The sequence below is a fragment of the Melospiza georgiana genome, chromosome 8 (genome assembly GCF_028018845.1).
Source record: "Melospiza georgiana isolate bMelGeo1 chromosome 8, bMelGeo1.pri, whole genome shotgun sequence".
In the NCBI taxonomy this organism is placed as follows: domain Eukaryota; kingdom Metazoa; phylum Chordata; class Aves; order Passeriformes; family Passerellidae; genus Melospiza; species Melospiza georgiana.
Window position 1 is genome coordinate 22,316,347 of NC_080437.1, and position 22,504 is coordinate 22,338,850.

General features: G+C 37.3%; 1 protein-coding gene across 6 annotated transcripts in view; it reads right to left on the reverse strand.

Annotated features, from left to right (window-relative positions):
* BLNK (B cell linker) overlaps positions 1-20,051 on the reverse strand; it is an 89,655-nt gene extending 69,604 nt beyond the window's left edge. The window contains exons 1-2 of one of the 6 annotated variants that reach the window (XM_058029098.1): positions 19,888-20,039; positions 13,526-13,588 (exon numbers count right to left, since the gene is read on the reverse strand). In XM_058029098.1, coding sequence (XP_057885081.1) covers positions 13,526-13,588; positions 19,888-20,034 — 210 coding nt within the window. In that variant the 5' untranslated portion in view covers positions 20,035-20,039. Of the gene's footprint in view, positions 1-13,525; positions 13,589-13,785; positions 13,857-19,884 lie in introns of those variants that run through there. The other 5 variants (XM_058029097.1, XM_058029100.1, XM_058029101.1 and 2 more) reach the window with 5 other exon arrangements.
* Positions 20,052-22,504: the final 2,453 nt, after the last annotated feature.

A 22,504-nucleotide genomic window follows, 5' to 3' on the forward strand; every position in this document is an offset into this window, starting at 1 on the left:
TTGTGTCTGTAAATATCTTCAAAGTATGAACAAAATCTGTGTTGGATTGCTGAAGTGAGTCTGGATGAGGACTTCTGAGGTGGGGAGGAGGACAGCTGTAGCACAGATTAGACACCTCTCCCCTGGTCTGTGATAGAGAACAGGTTGCTGTTTAGTGGTTTATGGCTAGGACAGCTCCAGATTTTGAGATCCACATCTTGAAGGGGCAAAGCCAAAGGCTAGTACAGTATTACTCCATGTGTACCAGTGACACAAAGAGCTTTGCAAACTTTTTAAGTACTTGGCTACAAAGTGTTTAAGGGTATTTGGTTTAAACATCTGCTTTATTTTTCTTAGTTTGGAAATTTGAAGACAGCCTGTAGATAGACCATTCCCTTCCTCATACCCCACTATCTCATCTTTCTGACATGCCAATAGATTTGTTAGTGTATTTAAATGGTTTCATTAAAGTATTTTCTGCAATTAATGCAATCAACAATGTCTTTTGTCAGTGCAACACGTTTAGTGCTAATGATGCTTCTGGATGATAGATGTTGTGGAATAGCTATCAAAGTAGAGAGTAACTTAATTTGAGAGGTTTGATTTCCTTTTACTTTAGCTGTCAAGACCTGAACAGTTAGTGTCAGTTAGAAAGAAGCAAAGGAAAAGGTGTTTTGAAAGTTTTTCACCTCCTTGGTTTTTGTGTGGAAATTTAATAGTACAATGACCTGCTTGTGAAGTGACATGTCTATCTAACAGATGTTAGACTGTTAGATGATTTCAAAAGGAAAAAGTATAGGAAAACTCTCACTCAATATATTAGGTGAAAGTTTTGGTCTTCCTGTGTATATTTATATTGCTCTACAGACTGTGAAGCACACATGCCAAGTATGTAAGTGATCTGTGTTTTTTATACTTCTGAATAGCTGCTTGGTCTGTACACACAAACATTTATTTATTTGGATTTCATGCTGGATCTGCATATTTACTCAAGGTCCTGGGGTACCCAGCGTGTGAATCTTTCCCTTCCCTTTCAGCATGATGAATCTTCATAAATGTAAATATCAATCTTTTTCTCTTTGACACTTCACGGTAGCCAGTGAAGTCTGTCTACATCTGAAGTTCTCAAACCTTCAAAGTATTCAGATTTTATAATCTTGCTCCTAGTATATTCATATTTTATAGCATTAGATACTGTTCAGGAATGCATGTGTAACAGACTTCCTTTTGGCCCATTCTTGAAGTGACCCAAGTTAATTTGAGAGGAAGGCGATTTGTATGGGTTCTAAAAATGATGCCAAATGTCATTGAAGTGACTCTTCCACTGCATATAAATATACATGAATCCTCTTAAAAAAAAACTACTTCTACCAATTTTTGAAATTTAAATTACAGTCATTAGCAAGCATGGCTCCTGAAGTGATATAAATACCAGAAAATATATTTAAAGTGTCTAAAAATAAATATTTTTGCTTCAAAGCTTTATAAGTCAATGACCCAACATGTTGTTGACAGCCAAGGTTAAATGCTTACAAGAAATTCCAAATTTCCACTGACATACAGACACTCTTTCTTTTCCTGGCAGTTCATAAAGCAGCACTTGAGTTTCAGGATGCTGCCATTGCACCATTTTGAAGCAATATGTCTTTAAATCTATTACCAAGTTTGTGCAGAGTTCAGAGTGTGGGGAGAAAGGAAAAGCAGCATGTTTTCTTTAGAAAGGTTGCACTTTGAAAGCTACTGGAAGTTTTGGGATGTTAAAAGACAAACCTGCTGAGATATATTAACAGGCAAAGAGCAAGAGAAGAGGTCAGAACTGTGCATGCAAATGTCCTTTCACATCCTAGTAATTTCTGAAGATTCACATGGCTTCCAAAATAAGCTTGTTCCAGGAAAACAATACACATATTTTGAACAGTTCTAATATTAGCCTGTCCTTATAATGGTATCTGGAAGCCAGTGATATTTATGCTGGGATGACTGCGACCAACATGTTAACTTCAAATTACTCTCTTAACCCCAGTTTCCTTGTGTGTGGGAGTAGTTTCTTTTTAGGAAAAAGTCACTGTTGGTTAATTTTATCTCTCCCTTTCTCACCCTCAAACCATTGACTAATACTGAAATTTAGCTTGGAGTGACTATTTACATTTCTTACATTTAAATGCTTTAAGTGAGGTTTTAAAGAATTTTATTGTGCAGGGTGACTATCACGTAGTGTTTGCATGCAGAGGCAAACTAGGAATTGTATGAACACTAAATATTTACAAAAACATATATGCTGTTCTCTAAATGATTTGATGATTTGTGAAAGTCAAGAGGCAATAATGGATGATTATATCACATAACAACCATCCTTACAATTGGGCATATACACTTGTAAAATAGGAGAAGAACAAAAAGAGAGAGCATTTGAATTTTGATACATCAATTATCAATTGCTGGCAAATTGTTTATTAGAAGTTAATCTCCCACTGTGTCAAAAGGTTTGTAATGAGTTCAATATCAATGTGAATCAGTTTTTTTTTATTGATCACGTGCAAAATAGAAACTTTTTTGGATAAAACTAGGCAATTTTGATTACTTAAGTTTCTTCATAGTTCAAGAAATACTCTAAGTACTATTTTTTAGCATGGCTTTCCACATTCATTCTAGTGAGCAAAGATGCTAGCCATGACCATATTACTTCAATTATAGGTTCCAATTACTTGTAGCCATTTCTGATGCAATAAAAGTAAAAAATAAAAAAAAAATCAAACTCTCTAATAATGTGAGATAGTGATGAAATGGATGGGTGCTGTTGCTAAATCTGTATTTTACCATCACTTATTTTTCTGGAGGGGGGGGAGGGAAGCACAGATTTAAAACTTCAGACATGCAGACTTAGAAAACAAAATCAATTAAGAGACTTGTCCATATAACTTAAAGAAATTACCCATAGTGGTGTGTACCTCTTACATAAAACTAAACAGAAGCGTTGTGTTTTTAGTCCAGAAAAATAAAACATTGAGTAATAAAAGTAAAACTTTATTTACTTAGTACTTTCTACTGCTTTTTACATGTGACTGTAGTTACCCAGCCAAATAATATAGTTGCATAGTATTACCAGATGTCTTCTAGAACACTTAAATAAGGAAAACCAAAATATTTTTTTCCTTTTTTTTGCATCATATGCCAAGTAAGTGACCCTGGCATTTCCCACTGTAATATGTTTGTAAAATGAGTATGGCTTCTCACTATTATCCATGTGTGAGAGAGGGAACCTGCAGCTCATTCAGATGTGTGTGAGGTGCACAGGAGCTGGATGTGGGAAGAGTTGTTGACCTGACTGAGAGCCAGGCTTTAGCAGAGTGTCAGTGAATCTGGGTGCTGCTTAACATGATAAAAGTGGCTCTATTTGGCTTTAGGTGATTAAAATTCACAAGTTGAGGTTACTTCAAGCTGAAGCTCAACAAAGGCAAAATCATATCCAAGAAACTCTTGATGTTGCAAAGTTGTATTGTGGAAATTCAGCTATTGTCTGCCAATATGAAATTATACCAGTTTTATCTGTGCTGACCAAATGGATATTTATCACATTTGGAACTAGTGGTGGTTTGTGTTGTCATGAAAAACATAGGACAACATAAAAAACCTCCTATGACCTAATTGTTGAGTTCCTCAGTTTTATATATTTCTGAATTTATTCATGAGCAGAGTCACAAAAGTCCTTCAAGACCCAACAGAAAATGTAGCTCTGCATTGTAAAGTTCAAGAATACTTAATTGGACAGGGAAAAGGAAGAAACGATAACACCATAAATAATGCATGGTACAGTTCTAAAAAACACTGAAATTTTGTCAGTGGAGGACTTTCTGTTTGGAAAGTGTATATATGACCAAATAAACTCCAGGCTTTGGGGATTATACTATTACAGAATTTATTTGCCCTTTTTTCCTGCTGCCTCTTTAAAATCCAGTGCTGTGTTTGTACAGATGCATTTCCAATACTCTGATATAACCTGAATCAAAAACATTCAGGTAAAAGAGTGAAGTTTTGAGGTTGGTTTGTTTGTTTGTTCCAGTGAAGAGTCTCTTTCACTTACAGTGTGATGCTGGTGCGCACAGACATTTCTATAATCTGCTTTTTATGTACTGTGGGACCCAGACAGTCTAAAACACAAATGAAATGTTGCATTTTCCCCTTCACAGGAAACTAGGGGTTAAGGGCAAATGTCAGCATTTGCCTTGAGTGGTTCTGAGTGAGTAAAATAGGTCATCAGCTATAAATAGATAACATATGTTTGTAGTCTAATGCCTCTTTTTTTTTTTTTTTTTTTTTGACCAAAAAATTGTATGACTTGTTCAAGTGGTTTTTATCTCATCCTACATTCAGGTTAAGCACCCTGCCTGCTCATATTATGCTGATTAGATGTTCTAGATGTCTAATGGGACATTTAAGTAAGTTTGATAGAAAATCAAGTTTTACTCTATCAGGGTCATACCATGAGAAATGAACCCCATGGCATCTGTCTTATGCTTTTCAAGGACTCTGTTGCAATGGATGCAGATAATAACACCTTTTAAAAGTGTAAATTGCATTCAAGTAGCAGGGGACAAAATAGTTTAACTGTTAAGGGAAAAAGCCCAGCTACACAGGAACATTGGAAGAAAAAAATAGAAAAGCAAAGTAAAAAACTTCTATAGCATATTGAAAGAATATTAATAAACAATTAAAATATATTTTGTAGGAATTTTGTGCCTATCTGCTTATTAAAGTGAAGTAAAATGCTGCAGGTAGGAGTCAAATTCCTATGCTGCCTAAAAAAAGTCAAATACCCTACAAGTAGAATCTGTGTTACTGCATTTGACACACTAATGTGAATTTTGAATAGAATTTACTCTTCAGTATTCCTGGGGCCTAAAATACATGAAATGATCGAAATTCTTATTCTTCCAAACACTGGTTTTGTAGGACCTCTGGGAATTCTAAATTCTTTCCAGCATGCCTCCTCCTGAGCCCCAGTGTGTGATGTGGTTTCCCAGCAGTCCAACCCAAACTCCAGGCCAGATTCCCTAATGGTAAGGTCTGTGCTTTTGCACAAAATTGGCACTGCGAAAACTCATGAAAGATCTCTGCAATTGCATTTGTGTATGTTCTGTTTTTATTTTTTAATATAGGCAAATTCCATGAGTTTTTAGATCTGGAAAGATTGATAAATATTTAATAGTGTCTTTTGAGACCTTCTAAGAATGGCTGGAAGCTTTTGCTCTTAGCACTATATTGAAAACTGACAGCTTTTGCAAGACATCTGCTGATCTTTTTAAGTTAAAGACAATATTACATTGAAATTCAGAAGTCATTACGTTAGTAGCAATCTATAGGCTTGGTGTTCCTGTTGTGTTTGCTTTTTTTCCCCCTTCCCCTTATCATCATGCTTATTCAGAGCAGATGTCATCAAGCAAAAAAACCCCAGGATGGCTTCTTTTTACTAAGGGAAACTCCCTGACTCTTGGTAACTTCCTCAATGCTTCTAGTTTCTTTAACTTTGCATTGCAGACTTCATGTACTTTCATTTTAGATGCCTTAGGCTTTTTCATACAGCCATAATAGCTCAGTCAGCATTAGCAAAAAGTGCTCAGGTTATTGTGGGTTATACCTAAATCTTAGGCTGCAAGGGTTTCTAAGTGAAAATCTACCATCAGAACTGTCCTGGCATAATCATGTGGATGTCCTGTGGGGGTAACAGTGTACTTGTTTTAGGTTCATTCATGTTACTTTGCAATTAGTAGCTTTGTAGTTGCAATATCCAGACAGGTTTCAACAAAAGAGTATTCCTTTTCCTGCCTTTTTTTTTTTAATTGAAGTTCTTTTAATATTTTTTTTTAATAATTTCTAGTTATTTTTAATTTCTGAACTTAGGACTCCAGTTAGTTCCTTGATTAAGAATAGCAGCTTGAAATGTATCTCCTTGGAAATTTATCTCATTTTGGCACTAACATCACCCACTGCCTCAAATAAAATGTTGATATTCAAGGCCTTGCCAGGTTCCCTCTGTTTGCAATAGAAACTTAGACTAAAGTCATCTGTACATAATGCAATCCTGTTTTGACATAGAAGGCTGATGAATTTCTCTCTTTCTGAACTCAGTAGAAACAGACAACTTAAAACTTCAGACTCTCTCCAGCCTATTCCCAAGGAGTCCCTTCTTCCTGCTCTATTGTCTGGTTCTCACAGGGTTTTCTTGTTTTCCATGGAATTGTACATGTGTTCGCCTTTCCAAACCAACAGAGCCCTAAGAGTCGGCCCTTTCTTGGAAAAACTCCTCTACAACATAAATTTTTAACTTTGTTCATGCTTTCTTATGAGAATTGCTAATATTCAGCTGGCTTTAGTCTTTAATGCAGAAAAGTGTACTTTGCCAGAAGCCTTTTGAAATATCTCTCAGGTTAAGAGCACTATGGTGCCCCTCTTCAGCCACCCCTTTAAGGATGAAGTAAGGAGTGGAGAATGAAGAATTGTATTGGAAACAGATAATAGGAAAGCAGAAGGACTAAATTCTGATTAGGCATGCTAGAAGATTTCTGAAATGGTTAGCAGCTGGTATTTAACAATGGGGTAGTGACTATGGTTTCTGGCTCAATTTTTAATTGTTACTAATGATTTTGCACATTGGTATTGTGAAGCAACTTACGTGTATTGTCAAATCTCCTGATCTTTCGTGAAGGAACAAGTACAAAAGCAACCAAAATAAAGGTTCTTCTAATCACAAATTCTCTAAAGAAGGAGTGCACTTTTATAACTAGGATGCTTGAACAAAACCAGAAACAGGAGGAGATTGAAAATTACAAAGCCCAAGACTCTCTGGAGTTTTCCTATTTTTCAGTGAAGGGCTTACAAAGTCCACGTTAGAAACTATGACACAGGGGCTTAATTTCTACAACTTCTCACATTCTTTTTCATGTTCCCTGAACTTGAAAGGTACACAAAGCTCAACATTTAAAATTATCAGCAAACTTTAAGAACAAAGAATTCTGTGTCAAAAGATATTCCTTTAATCCATATTTAATGTAATTATGACTATCATGACATTTAGAATTCAATTGAATTGTTATGGCTGGAGCTTAAAGACTGGAAAGCAGACAAGCACTTTACATCCTTTGCAACTACTACATAAAACAAACAAAAAAAGTTAAAATAATTTCTGGCAGCAGCATTTGGAATATGAATAGAAATACTCTTCTGTCACAGAAAAAAAATAAGGGGCCACTCCTGCAATAAATACTTTTGCATGGGCTCAGGATTTTTTACTGCAGGATTCCATTGCTGGGTTATGACATTAGACAGTTTTATTAAGTTGCTTTTGATATATTTGAAAATACTTGGCAGAAAAAGAATTCAAAATTATTGGATAAAATTCAGTTTCTAAGCTAACTATCATGGGAATCCAGCAATAATGATGTTTGACTTTGTATCTCAGTCTAATAATTTCTTTTAAGTGTTTTATTTGCTAATATTCATATATGTTTAACTAATAACTTGATTGCTAAAATGACATGTGTTCTTGTGTGCCAAGAATGATGTGTATTTTCCCAGTGCCCCGGATTTCAGAAATTGTATCTACATTCAGTAATCCAGCTTCATATTTCTTTTGCCTTTTTTTTTTTTTCTTTTGAGAATAAGGATAAATATGCAGATTTTACTTTTACTTTACAATTGTCTTATGCAGTACCCTTGTACCTTGTGATCTGGTTGAAGATGATTGATAAGCAGCAGAGGTGCTTAGCTGTAAAATATCTTTCTTTTAGCCCATGCCTCTTTAAGGTGACTCTTTGCTTCTTGTTATGGGATAAGTTAAACAACATTTGTCTTCTTTCTAGGACATGCTCTTACCATTTTCTTATTTTTGAAATGACTCTGAGTAACTGATTCTGCTTTCAGAAACAGTTTCCTATTTGGTTAGAAACAGCAAGAAACAGAACCAAAGCCCTCTGGACTTGGCAGCTGCTGATGTTCAGGGGACCCAGGGAGCTGTTCTCACCTGGCCCTTTGCTCTGCCCCCCACTGCATCCCTGTAAGAACTGCTCGGGGGCAAAGCTTGCGCTGCTCTACTCTTTGTTATGTTTTCTGCTTTCTCTTTTAATGCTTTGCATCTGTCTCCCCGGAGAAGGAACTATTTTCAGTTTCTTCCTGCCCTGAAAACTTGCATTTTGAACAGCTTCATTTTAAATGTGTTTTCAAAGTCTGTGAGGTACTTGCTAAAGGGATAGGTGCTAAGATCACTTCTCTTTGCACAAAACAGATGCAGCTCTTAAGGTGCACAGCTCCTACTACTATCCACTCTTCACTGAGAAAGTGATCACAGCCTGTAGAAATACCTGGAAATTAAGGTGTTTCTGAAAAAAATACTTTTGATATCTAAGGCACTTCTGCTGCCTCTGACAGGAAACCTTTACGTCTGTGAAGAATGGAAATGAGGCAAGCCTGAAGGAGTGTAAATCCATGAGGAATGTCAGTAGGAGAAATTTCAATCCATGACCAATAGAAACTAATAAAGGAGCAAAGGGAAGGAGGGCCCTGGCTAAAAGAGGAGCAGAAACAAAGCACTGGGTGTTGGAAGGCACTGGAGGCAAGGAGGTTTAAAAGGGAGTGGGTGAAGAGGGGCTCAGTTGTGGTGAAATGCAAAGGGGAAGGTGGCAGATGGTAGATAAATAGGAGAAAGCAACATCAGAGCAATAAAAATAGTGTAAAAATGCAACTAAATTAATGCGGTTATTTGGTCTAATTTAGTTTTGTAGCTGAAGATGTGTATTTTTGTAACATCAGTTTTCTGTGGTGAGCAATCCTTTTTTTTTTTTTTTGCCATGGTAACCTTGTGTGCTTGCCAAAGGCAGGACAAACAATGCCTACATCACTTCTACTTCCAAAACAATTGGGTGTGCCAAAACTTTAATATTAAAGTTTTGTGTCATTGCAAAAATCTTATTTTATGGCTTTCTGAGATATGCAGTGTATTATTAAACCCTGGATGTGCACTTGGGGCATTAAGGTGTCAATAGCCAGCCCATGGGTGGGACTCAACAGTACCTGCACCTGGGACCATGCTTCTCTAACCTTACCTAAGCTTGCCATGCTTGCTTGACACCCAGGGAAAACACTGCAAGACTCTTCGCTCTTTCCCAGAAGAATTAACTTATAAGAATGTACTTAGTAAGTCTTCAATTTCTTTTGTTTATATAGGACTTAGAAAAGAGCTTTCCCTCCTCTCTGGAAACTCAAGGCATTCATGGTCTGAATTTTATTTGTAAAACTAAGTATACAGGGGTGGATGTCAGATCAATCTGAAAAGTACCTGATGCTGATTATCTTTTTTCCAAGCAGATATCCAAGTCACCTAAACCAATTTTAATGTCTTTCTACCTATTCCCATATCTCATGCTGTGAAAATATCACTCCCATCATTGGGAAATACTCTTTTAGCTGAAACTGGGGAAGGTGGGAGATTTCAAATAGCAGCAGAGGAGCTCTAGGTGTGGTGTGTTTGGTTGTTGTGGTCACCATTGAAAGCAGATGTGGTTCCTGTGCTTTCCTGTCTGCTGCTTCTGCATTGCAGGGATGGGAGGGAGCACCCAAGTGAGACCAGGGCTGCTTTTTCTGGACAAGAGCTGCTTTTTCTCAGTAGCAATGCTGACAGAAATGGATGTCAAAGGACAGGCTCGGTGAGTTGAACCTGACAAGCTCTGGCAGTGTTTTGCACCGGCAGGGAGTCAGGAATCTCCCACAGGAAGACACCAGTTCCATTTTTAAAATATTATTCAAAAATCCCCAGTAGAGTATTTGTGAATAACATGACTCTGGTTTTCTCCAGGGCATTCCTATTCCAGCCATGCAATTCAAAACACATTTTGAAAGAGCAAAAAAGATGAGAAATACATAAAAGTAGTTTAGAATCAATGCCTGACCATTTTTGCTGTGTTTAGATTTCTTTTAGTGAATTTCTATATACAAATCTAATAAGAAAGTCTCCTATTTTTAGTTCTGAAGTTCAAGTAAAACTTCCCTGTTTTTATATATTTTTCAATCTGTCACTGGGAATTCAAAACAGAATTTAAAAAAAAAAATCAAGCAAACAACCTACACTTAGAGGGAACTGAAAAGCCAGGAGCACACTGTAGCAAGTTCAGACATTAAAAAGCAAGAGAGAGAATATAATATGCTCTGTGCAATGCAGCTGTGGCTTAATGCTGATTTGCACATTAGGACTAGATTAGCATCACTCAGATGTGACCTGCATATTGAGTAACTATCAAAAGTATGGTACTATTGATGAAAAATGAAACTGCATGGTACACTTCAGATCTAATATACCAATCTTTTGTGTTTTTAGATTCTACAGAAGTGTAAAAGAAGACCTATTACTTCTAAATTTTTATGAAACGCATGTAATTTATTTTCCTAGAAAAGTTCAGTTGGATGCTCAGTATGTTTATAAAATAGAATATGATATTACCATAAAAATGATTGTTTTTTAGCCTCTCAAAGGGAAGAAATATTCAAAGAAATGACCATATAAAGGTTGATTATTTTTATTCTGAAGGCAGCCAAATTGATTTAAGGTGTTGTGGCCAACTCATCATAGATTTTGTGGCTATAATGCCTGCATGACTCTGAACACTTTAAAGTTCAAAAAGACCTTACTGTTGATAAATGTTTGATTCACTTTCAAATTAAATGCAGTTTGCATTTGACATGAAAGATTTTGTGCTCCCTAAGTTGTTTCGTGTTAGTTCAGTGGCAGGCTATAGGATAATTACTTTCTGCAGCATTCTCCCAACATTTGACAATATTCCTCTTTGGAAAAATTGAAAAGATGGGTGTCCTCACTGGGAAACCAGGAAATAAGGGCACATCTGGTGGGTTGGTGTTTATATCTTTGCTAAAAGTGCAGTATGCTGGCTGCAGATCTTTCTTTCCAGGAAAGCTTCCCTCCAGTGCTGCCCAGAAGTGGGCTGGCACGACCTCTGGATTTTGGCATATCTCACTGGCACAAAACCCCTGCACAGCATGTTCTTAGGGGTCAGTGCCATAGCAGGGCTTTGGGGCAGGCTGGAGGAGTGACACTGTGAGAAGAGGGGGTTGGCTGGGAGTTGTGAAGGCTGGGATGGGTTGGTGTTGGGGTGGCTCCCCTTGGGGTGCCCTGCCTGCCTTCCCAGGCACTCGGATGTGCCTTCTGCAGCTGGGATGGAAGACAATCTTCCAGCTGATGCAAAGGTAAAACAGCAACTTGGGCCCCTCTGAATGTGCTCACTGTGTTCTCATGTCAGATACCACAGAGTTGCTTTCTTCTTTATCTGCCAGGCTAAAAGGAACTTTCACTTTTAGTGATTCCTAACAGATCTCATAGCAAAACCCGATCTGTATCTAAATGTTCATCTAACTTTTGCTAGACACACAGAAACACTGCACGTGTATTTTGAGATCTCCATGTGTGCACAGGGTGTCTATGCACACACAGCAGCAAACCTGTATTTGCTTTTTAAAAATTATTATGCAAAGGTAAACCTGTCACTTCTATTTACTAGGTGTCATCAGGCTTGTTCAAGTGTTTTTAGGGTTTTGGGCTTAGTTTTTTTGGTTCATTGCTGTGTAGTGATAAATGGCCAGCTTTTCTCTAATGATTCTAATCTCAATGTCTAAAGGTGATATTGAGCTTCTGTTTAGACTTTGCAGACAGGAGTAGAAAGAAATAATATTCTTCTGATAACTGAAGGATAAACTGAAGTGCAAACCCTCAGGTTCTTGCAAAAGACAGTTAACAGGCACATAACAGCCTCAGGACTTGTAGGATTTTTGAATTCTGAACATCTCTACAGAACAGTAAATGCAGTTAAGGAATCATGCTATATGTTATGTAGAAAACCTCAGATTTTCTGAGTGGCAATGACCAACATGTGGTTATTCCATTGGATACTGTGCTTTCTAAACACACCTTGTAGCAGATAAGGAACATTTAATTTCTGGTGTAGTACAGATTTCTCGTATATTGGGCTAGGAGCTTGGAATAAAATCTTGGCTGTTGATTTAATTACTTTTAAGTTGATATAAGTGTTAGCTTGTACGTAGAAGAACAGCATCTTACAATTAGTCAAATAAGGCTGTTAATGATAGAAAAATATAGGTATTTGAATTTTTTTAGTATTGTCATAATTAATTCTGTTTCAAGCATGCAGATTTATCACGTTGACAATGCTACTGAGCAATTCAATTAAAGAATATATAAAATGTGGAAGAAAGTTTCTACCAGTGTGTGAGACCTGTCTCAATTTTTCTATACAGACATAAAAAATGTATGTTGCTTATTGTGTTGCATGTATGATGCCGTGTTTTCGGCAGTGCAAAATAGTCTTTAAAGCTATTTTGAAGACACTGCATAGTTTGGAGAACATACTAGCAAATACTTTTGTTTTTACTCATACTACTTTTCTATTGTAGACTGTCCAAAGGTCATCCATTGTTCTCCTTGCTTTTTTCACTTGTGTTTTGAATAGGTTGCCACTAACATCTGAAATTACTTCTCAGTCCACTGCTGTTCTACAGCTTTATTTACAGAGTCACAGGAAGCTGCCACATCCACCCTTAACTTTAACTTCACTGCCTCTCATCCAGTGATGGGGACTGCAGCACCTTCAGTGATCCAGTTTGTAATGGATGGATGGGACAGGCATCAGTGTGGACTTGGCAGCTTTGTCAGCCCCACTGCATTGGTGTGAGCTGGTAAAAGCCAGTTTTACTCTGTGGCCGTGGAGCACCTGCAGTCTCATGAATCATGTTGCAGCACTGAAGCTCTTGTTAGAGTAAACAGCAGATATAACTCCTGATGCACCCAGGAAACAGTTCTGTTTAGCAATGAATTGCCAAGCAAATATATTATCTCTGCAGTGCGTAAATGCACCATAACAATAATTTTACCTTTAAATAGATTTTAAGGAACTTTCTTCAGTAGTTACACAGATGGTATTATTGATAGAGGAATTGCTGCAGTTCAAGGAGTTACTTTAGTCTTCTCTCCTTATTAGTTGCAATCAATTAAACATGCTCATACAAAAAATTCTACAGAGGTCAGGAAAGGACATTATCAGATTTTTCAGGCATTGTTTCTTTAAACTTTTTCTACAAAATTTATATACAATTCTGTGCTGGTAAATGTTCTTGATAATGCAAATTTTATCAAAAAGCTTTTACATAAATGATGGCTTTAAAATATCTGTATTGTTAAAAAACCCCACAACCTCCTCATATTTCATGAGCTGTCCCCTGCCACACCTGTGTGCTGATGGCTGATTATATCTGCTCTTTCTCTGGAGGGGGGAAGGCTGACTGGGATTTCTTTTGTGTACAGGGATTCCTTGAGTCAGAGGTGGAAATCAACCCACTCAAATGCGAAATCAAAGCAATTGATGAAGTGTGTATAGAGAAGGAAACATTTCACATTATTTCCTGGCGCTGTAAGGAGTACAGTCCCCAAGCTGAAATACACCTGAGTGAGAGATCTTATGGAATATTTGCTTACCAAGAAATGAGATCCACTCATGCACAGTTTTTCTACAACCACAGCAGATTCAGGCATTCCAAACTGAGGTGAGAAAAAGACAAGATTACAATAGTGTGAAACTTGGCATTTGTAAACAAACTAATTAATATTTCCATGCTCAAATACTCAGGGTTGTGGAAATTGTTATACTACTTGACAAGGATAATTAGAAATAGAGTATTGAGTAACTGTAATGCTCAGGCAGTGACTTTCATGTAAGAGATAAGACACAGTTTTACCTCTTTCTTAGGAAGAAAGATTACAGGGGATAAGGGCTAATGAAATTGTGGATGGAGTAGACAAAAAGAGATTTCCAAGCAGCAAATATCATATAAGTGGAACAAGGAGCCCAACAGGAGTACTGTGGATTGCTGTGGGATAAGAAGCCAGAATTAGAAACAGGTTAAAAGGTAACCTGAGGAAAAAGCTAAGCAGTAGCCATGCCATCATCCCACATGGCTGTTTACCAGCCTCTGTTTGCTCTGCTTGACTTTGGTACCAGCTATTTGGGCTGTGTCTTGCACTTACCATGCTGATGGGCATTGCTGGAAAGAACTCAGGCTCAGAAACAGGGTTTTTTTTCTGTAGCTTGGCTGTGGTAATCGTGTTTTTTAACAAAGTTGATGTTAATTATAAATTCAAATGAAACCAGAATGTCCAGAAATATTACATCTTGAAATAGAACTAACTACTGAATAGTAGTTTGGAAAAAATGGACACATTGGATTTTCTATTAAGGAGAGGAAAAGAATGCATCAAGGCTGAAGATGTCCTAAAAAAATCTCATGGTGTGTTAGATGGCTTAGTGTGGCTTTTGAAAGAAATTAACTGTTATGCATAGAAAGTGGCAAAATATTTGGGAATATTTTCTTTAAGAATGTACCACTCTCAAATTGAGTTTTAGTATTTGTAATGCTTAGATGTAAATGTCAGTATCAGTAGTGACCAAATCAGATGCTAACAGAGAAATATTAGGGCTATAAGTTCTTACAGACAGAGTTATGTGGCCTTCCTAAGATAATTCTGTATTTCTAGACTACTTAAAACTGATCATACTTAAATATTCAGTGTGTATTTTTTCTACTTTTTGATATGAAAATGTCCTGTTCAGATATATATTCTTTTTTTTTGTCTGTTAGCTGATAGGCCTTGGTTTATAAATTTTTTTCTACTATGATTGGGAGAGTCCTGCTTGTTTGCAATGCAGAATAGATCACAATTCAAAGGAGAGGGTTGCTGTGGTTGTTGGACTAGTGTCATTTGTGCATTGTGTTAATTTGCCATCTGTTGAATAGGTGTTGGTGAGAGACAAATAATCAAGGCTATGGACTTTCTGCTTCTCTTGGCTGCTGCTCATCTATTTCTAGTTTCTACCAATATCTTCAGTTACTGGCTTGATGAGCTGCTTTTGAGCTTTGCCTTATGCTATTAATCAAGCTTATGTGTGAGGGAAAATTTGTTCATTTTACATGGTTAATGCATTAGGCAAGTGGGTGTATTGCTGCTGGTGTTTAGTGATGACCATGGAACCTTTAATTTTCTTGAGATTGCATTAACTTTTCTTACAAGTACATTAAGATCAGTACTAGGAGAGGAACCAGACTATATGGCAAATGGAGGCCAAGTAGATAATCTCTGAACACAACATGGAATATTTCAGTGTTGCAACTACAGCATAGGTGCAAGATGACGTTGAGGTACATCCACATGGCTAACAGGTCTCCATTACTATCTTCACTTACTTATGAGGGAAAATGCAAAATCTGTGTGGTTAATTATTATTTAGTAGTTAAGGTATTGATTTTATACAAAATTCCTTTCATGAGGCTGGAAACACTTTGCAGAATGGCTAGTCAAGAACTTCTGTATTTATGACACAGGAAAATCTATGTCATTAAGGCTTAAATTTCAGAAGATTCTAAAATTGCATGGTACACATGTACATACCCATTATATGTATGTATTGTGGCATCAACATGAGTATACCTCTTCTAGAAAACCCAGCCTCAGTCACAGACCATGGAAGCTGATATTATTTTCCTGAAGGTTAATGTATTATTTTCTGTTCAGTGCTCGCTGCTTGTCCATCTTGTGTACCTGTCCTGCACTGTACTCAAAACCTTCTCTGAACTCAGAATGACTTTTTTCAAAATTGAACTGTTCTACAGCGCTCTTTATTGTCCAAGTGCTTCAGATTCACTAATAACTCTTTATTCTGAGACCACTCTCTGACATGATAATTTCATTTGCAAGGGGAGTTGATGTGCATGAGAAATAAAATTCACACGATATCCACTGGGTACTACAACTGCTTAGATCTAAGAGATATACATTTATATCTGCATAGTAAATATTTTGCCATTTTTACCTTCTAAGCAGAGCTGCCACTGTGGTTGTAGCTCTTGCCTCCCACTGCTGCAAGTGAAACACTTGGGAAATGTCATGTTTTCCTGGGTGACTTGCATATCTTCAGGTGAAAGTGTTGTGCTGGGGTAGTAACAGGATCTGATATTTCAAGGCAGAATTAAATCAATGTATTTGTTTTCTAGTTTTCAGCCAGGCCTGGCTTTGAGCACCTCAAAATTTCTGTAATGGCATAGAATAACACAGAGACGTGCTGGTTTCTCTGCATTGGCAAGTTTTGTGAACAGAAATGAGAAACCTTAATGACCATGAATTCTCACTGTTGGTGTAAAGAAGGTACTGGAAAAGACTGGTGCTCTTACAGGTAGAATTAGAATTAACACAAGAAAAAAACCTCCTATATATAAAATTACATAGAGTAACTGGCATAGAAACAAACAAAAGAGAGATAAAATGAGGTTATATATCCAATTTCATGAATGGGCTTTAGAAATTACAGGTAGAAATCTAAAACCTGAATAATAGTATTCAGTAGGTTAAAAGGAAAAATGTGATTTAAAAAGGCTGTATCATGGAGGATATATTTTATATATCTGAGAGGAGATGAGTAAGATAGTGAAAGATGTCTGAAAATGAGCTTGGAATATTTTGTGCAATTCAGGTTATTTTTGATATACTAGAAACAACCTTGTAGAACAAAGAAATATATAAGCCAACAAAGGACTGACTCAATTCCCCCCCCAAAAGTTCAAGTACAACTTAAACAACATCTAGCAACTACTGTGTGTATATATGTATTGAGAAGAAAATATGAAGAGCAGATTCTTATTGACATGCTGTAAATTTTAAAGCTATAGTCACATATAAAACTAGACATACTTTCTCTGAAATAATTATTTTTTCCCAGCAGGAAATAAATTTGGGCATGAAATGTCTTTTCTCTTATAAGCAATACTCCTGTGAGAAAACATTTTTGTATGGTTTGTAATGTTGGAGATCTTTGCTTCTACCATGAATTAGATTTCTACAGAAAACTGAAGTTATATATTAATATAAGTGGTGACTAAACTATTTTTAGCACTTTTAAATATTTGTGGTAGATGTAGGATAAGATATCTGGTTTTCAAGTATAAGTCCAGTGTTTCTGCTAGCTGAATATAGACTGAACTCTCTAAAGTCTTACATACAGATTCAGTACCTGTCTTAAGAGATCTGCAACTTGAAAAGCTGTCCAGTTCTCACACTCCTCTTGAGATGGTAGTTTTGTGGTCATTCTTCTCTCCAGGGAGAAAAAACTTGATCTGCATGAGTACTACTGAACTCTTGCTTTACTCTTTTTTTACTGATGTAGAAATCTGAAGGGGAAGTCCTTTTTGCAACTTTTTTCCTGTTTGGTCCCTTAAAGTGAACGCCTGTAAAGGGTGATTTAGGAAGTCCCAATGTTCTTATGTGAGGGACTCCAGTATAAGGAACTGGTTGTTATATCAACATATGCACATACCTGTCATTACTGAAAAAGTGCAAGTGTCTCATCTGCTATCCTTAAAATTTTCCTGCATGTTTTTTTACTGTTAGAGTGACTGACAGGTCAGGTGTTGCCAGTGAATACCTTTTTCCTATTTTCTGACTTGGCAGAACACTGAATTTGGCAGAACTCCATTCCCAGAGTTGCAGGAATATGATTGAAGCTCTTGCATCTTAAATTTGGCCTCCTCAGAAAAACCTTAGAGGTACTTGGCTGGCATATTATGAAAAAATGATGTTGAATTTCATAGTGCTTTTTGTTGTTCAGTGTTTCAGAAAGTTGGCTGTGAGTTTTTCCAAGGGGGGTGCCATCTTCCTGGATGTCAGGAGGCAGCAATACTCCTTCCATTATATGCAGAACCAGAAGAGAGAGGTGTATGTATTCCTTACAAGACAGTTTGCTTGCCTAGTTTGAGTGCAGGAGTGATTTTGTCTGTTGTAGAGTTGTCATGAGTTGTGAAGGTGGGAAGCAGCTCGGTAGGAGATGTGTGAGTTACAGGTTTAATGGCTGCTTACACGAAACAACCAAATAACAGATGGCATCAGGTGTGGAACATTAATAATGTGAAGTGCAGGCTGTTTGCTTACCGAGTAGGTGTTAGCAGTCCTAGTTCAGAAAATCTCAAAGGCCAATTAAAAATAGTGCGTTAAGAATTTTGCAGTTCAGTGTGTGCTGCCAGCGGTACCTGCTCCTCCTCCTCCTCCCCATCAGGCAGGGAGCGTTTTTGGAAGTACTGAGGTGCTGAGAACTGCTCCTGGTTGCCAGTTGCTGTCTCCTTCCTGCAGTGCAGGGTGAGCTGCAGCTCTGCCCTGCCAGCTGCCCCACCTTGCTGTGCCCAGGTGTCCTCCTTGTCTTACCTGTTTCTCTCTGCTCTCCCTCAACACTAGATTGTGGCTAGTTCTTCTGTGTTGACATTGCCTTAATTTGTGTTCTAGGCTCTTAGGACAGTCTCTTAAAAGGCCAGGGTTAGTGCAGTCTGCCTCTGTCCACGGAATGAGGCAGGAATCTGTTTGGGAAGGTCCTGCTCAGTTTTCTGCTCCCAAAGGGGCTTTGCTTCAACCAAAGAGACTTGTAAGACTTGCAGGAAATATTTTTCCATTAGTGTTTTAGTCAGATTAAACATAATGACAAGAGGGAAAAAAAAAGAAAAAAAAAAAAAGACCAGAGACGTGGGGAGGCTCATCTGGGTTCCTGCATCTCCTCTCTTGATGCTGGTTTTGCCCTTGGCTCAATTGGTGCTGTAGTTCTCTGTCCTTCAGCGTGTGTGACAGAAATGGAGAATATTGTCATGCACTTCCACTTGCTTTCCATTACCCTCAAGAGGATTATTTCAAGAATTGTTGTCTGGGGAACCCCAAATTCCATTACTGATTCTACCTAGTACCCTCATACTTCTAGTTCCTCTGTGTAATGTATCACACCTCCATGGTGTTATAAACCCAAATAAATATGTGCACTTGGACGCATGTTGGCTGTGAGGGCTCTAGAGGGAGGAGTTCTTGAGCAGAATACCGAGGCTTCCAGAGTTCCCCAGATAAAGACAGGCCACCGAAATGGTTTCTTTCCTAACTTTCAGGTGCTTACATAAAATTTTGAAGCAGAATTTAGATACCTGAATGTGAAACAGTACTAGCCTAGGGCAGATCAGGCTCGCTTGCTACTTGAAAATTCCCTGGAGCCTCCTGATCTGCTGTGAACTCTGTTAGGCTTAAAAATGTATTTGGTATGTGTGCAGAGAGTAATCTGCTATTTTAGAAACTTGTGTCTTACTGGAGACATTAACAATTTTAATCTGCACTGTTTTACAATTTTATTCCTCCAAAAAAAGGTAGAAATCTGATTCTATATATTAAGAAATTTCGTTTTCTGATTCCTAATAAAAAAGGACATCTAGTGCTTGAGAACTACCAAATTTCAGAGGAATCTAATTGTGAGCATTTTATACACCAGGTATTTTGTTCTTTAAAGAGAAATTCATTCCCATACAGTACGTGTGTATCAAGCAGAGTTAACACATCTTTACACTCTATATTGCCTAAAGTTCATTTCCTAGAGTCTGAAATGTGCAAGCAACATAAAAACCAAGTTTTTGCAGGTTCCAACTCCTTGGCTTTTTGTAAATGAAGTTCTAGATTTGTGATTTCATAGCTAAAAAGCAGTATAAAACTGTTTCCTAGGTCATACCACTGGCATTTCTTACTGCTCTGTATATTCATGAGCATGAGCACTAAATGTGTTAAAAGTATCTCAAAACTTCCACAGTAAAGTTCGGCTTTGCAAAACCCCTCAGCAGCAGCAAGCAACTTGTTTTACTGGATGTAACATTGGAATACTGCCCCAGGAAAATACACTTGAGCAAATGGAATATTACAGTACAGAAAATATGAACTGTTGTCCCTGTTTTTTTTCCCCAAATTTATATAAAAATAATGAAAGTAACGTGACTTACCACATACTCTTTTTTTTTTTTTTTCTCCCAGGCACACATGTTGGAGTTGATTCCAAGTAAGTTAAAGGAGCAGTTTCTCATGTCTGCTCTTCCTCCTAAACTGTCCCATATGTATCTTCTTGTTGTTAGTGTGATTGACAGGCTTGGCATTCATGGTGGGTGGGAGAAAAACATTCTTAAAGTAAAAGGCTAGATTATACTCATAGTCTAAATAAGTCTATAAAGAACGTTGGAAAATGAAGTCTTGCTTACAGTTATCTGTCTAGAAGTTTGATAAAAGTCTTGCTAATTGGTTTTGTTTTATTTTTTTTCATTTAACGGGAAATAACAAAAGCAACATAATCAACAGAAATCACAGAGTCTGAAAGGGACCTGGAGAGATCTTGGCAGGGCTTCAGCAGAGAGGCAGGATCAAACACAACTAGAGGAAACTGGGTCAGTCTTGGAAAACAGTTCAGTAACCCATTTTTTTAACTGAGTTGTTGGGGATGCATCAGATTGACCATGTCCTTAAGTGGAACAGCATGAAGGAGATCTAGAATAAATTTTCTGCTCTGCTGCTGGAGGGAGCAAAAGGAAATGTCTGTTTGTAAGGATAATTGCTGTCTAAGCACCAGATGGGCTTGACTGAGACATCCTGCTGATTCTGAAGGAGCCAACCCAGTTTCAGGAGCATTTGTTCATAAGCAGTGGTGTGGGAAACTCTTAAGTCTTTTCCCTTTCAGCACACTCTTCAATTTGGCTGTCTCTTTCTGAAAAATGAGGTGTCTAAACTGGTCCCAGTATACTCTTTAGCTCATGGAAACCACTTTGGCTCAGTAATATCCTGATAGACTTTAGGAATGCTTACTGTGCAGCACCCATGGTATTAACAAAATCCTGAGTACCGTTAAGACCAGGACAAACCTCTGTGTAACTCTACTTGAAATACTCCTTGAGTTTGGTAGTGATTCACAGGATATATTCTCAATGAGAGTCAGACAGACACTGTTTGTCTTACAAAAAACAGTGCTTTAATTATGTTTCTCTAGTTTGTATGTGATAATTTTTATGTGGGACCCTAATAAAAAGCATCAGTTTTAATATGAGCTTTGTGCCCCTTATCTAGGTAGCTATCATAATGGGGAAGGAAATGAGACTGGTTTGACACAGTTTGTTCCTGAAAAGTCAGTTTTTACTGCAGAAAAAATTTATAGCTATATTGAGGCCCAACATTTGCTTTGTATATTTGTGAGGTTTGAAGTTGGGCGGACTGCTCTCTAGTTTGCTCTCCTCCTTCCCCGTGATGTTCAAGGTGAGATATTTGCCCTGTAGATATAGGAGGTATGAAAACCCCATTCCAGAGTCTCGAGTTCCCTTTGTGACTGAAGTAGATTGTTTTTAATGATTTTGATAAGTCAATTAAGGAGTTTTTCAGAGGCCAAAGAGACCTACACCTGCCTAAGAACTTCATGGATCTTTGCCAATCTCCTTGTTTGCTGTCACAGTGTTTTCCTCCATCCTTGTTTCTGTGAGAGCATTCAGTGCTGTAGCAAGGAGAATCACAGGACATAATATATCCATGTTTGTCCAAAAGTTATGAAAATCTTCATGTTATGAAATGGGCACCTGGGTTTTTTCCATGTCTATTGTTCTAGTTTTGGTGTATGGCTTTTCTTGGGATCACAAAAGACTGAAAGCCAAAGAAGCCTCAAATGGAAAAAATACAAAGACAAACCTCAGATCCCCAAAAATTTGCTGAGAATGGTAGTACCGTTCAAGGCTATTCACTGATTTGAAACCTTTAAATCACTTCCACTACATACAATTTGCTGCATAAATATGCCCTTTTTCTTTATTTCAGTAATTCTTTAATCCATTTCTGGGGCATGTAGTTTCAACTGAATGTTAATTACTGCCGAATGCTGAGGGATTTTGTTTGCAAGTTTTGTCAGAGAGGCTGGATACATGACATAAACCCCATTGTCTCAAGGACAATTGCTCTTTGTGTTCTCACTCAACCTTCTGAAATCTTTTGATATGGCTTTTCTTTGTTAGTTTGACCTTCTCTTTGGATCTAGCAATACATTCAGCTGTTATTCTAGAGAGCTTCACTACAACGAACCATGCATTAAAAATGTACTTATTCTCATAGGTATTTCTTTGTAGCCTGGATTTTGCACCTAGTTTTCTTTATCTTTTCAAAAAATCATGCTTTCAACTAGTACAATAAAATATATCAGTAATAAAATCACAACCTGCTACAAAAATGACAATGTTCATTAAAAATTCTCTTTGATTTTTTTGAAGGTTGGAATTGATGCTGTAGTGCTTGGTTGTGATATCCTTTGCCAGTACTCAGTATTCTTTGCTGTTTAACTGAGCCACTTTTTTGATTATTATTCTTTTGAACATGTTGGTAAAACTTGCTGTCTGTTTCTCTAGATTTATGTGCTGCCTTGTATAGTTTGCGCTTAGACTTCATATAGTTTCTTTATAAAACCTCTCTTTTGAAATTCGTCTGTGTTGACTCTTCTGATAATATATGGAAAAATGTGTACAAACAGCTTTCCATCTGGCAACGTTTTTATGCACTAAAACCAAGTGAGTAAATTTAAAAACAGAAATTCAGTATTATTTC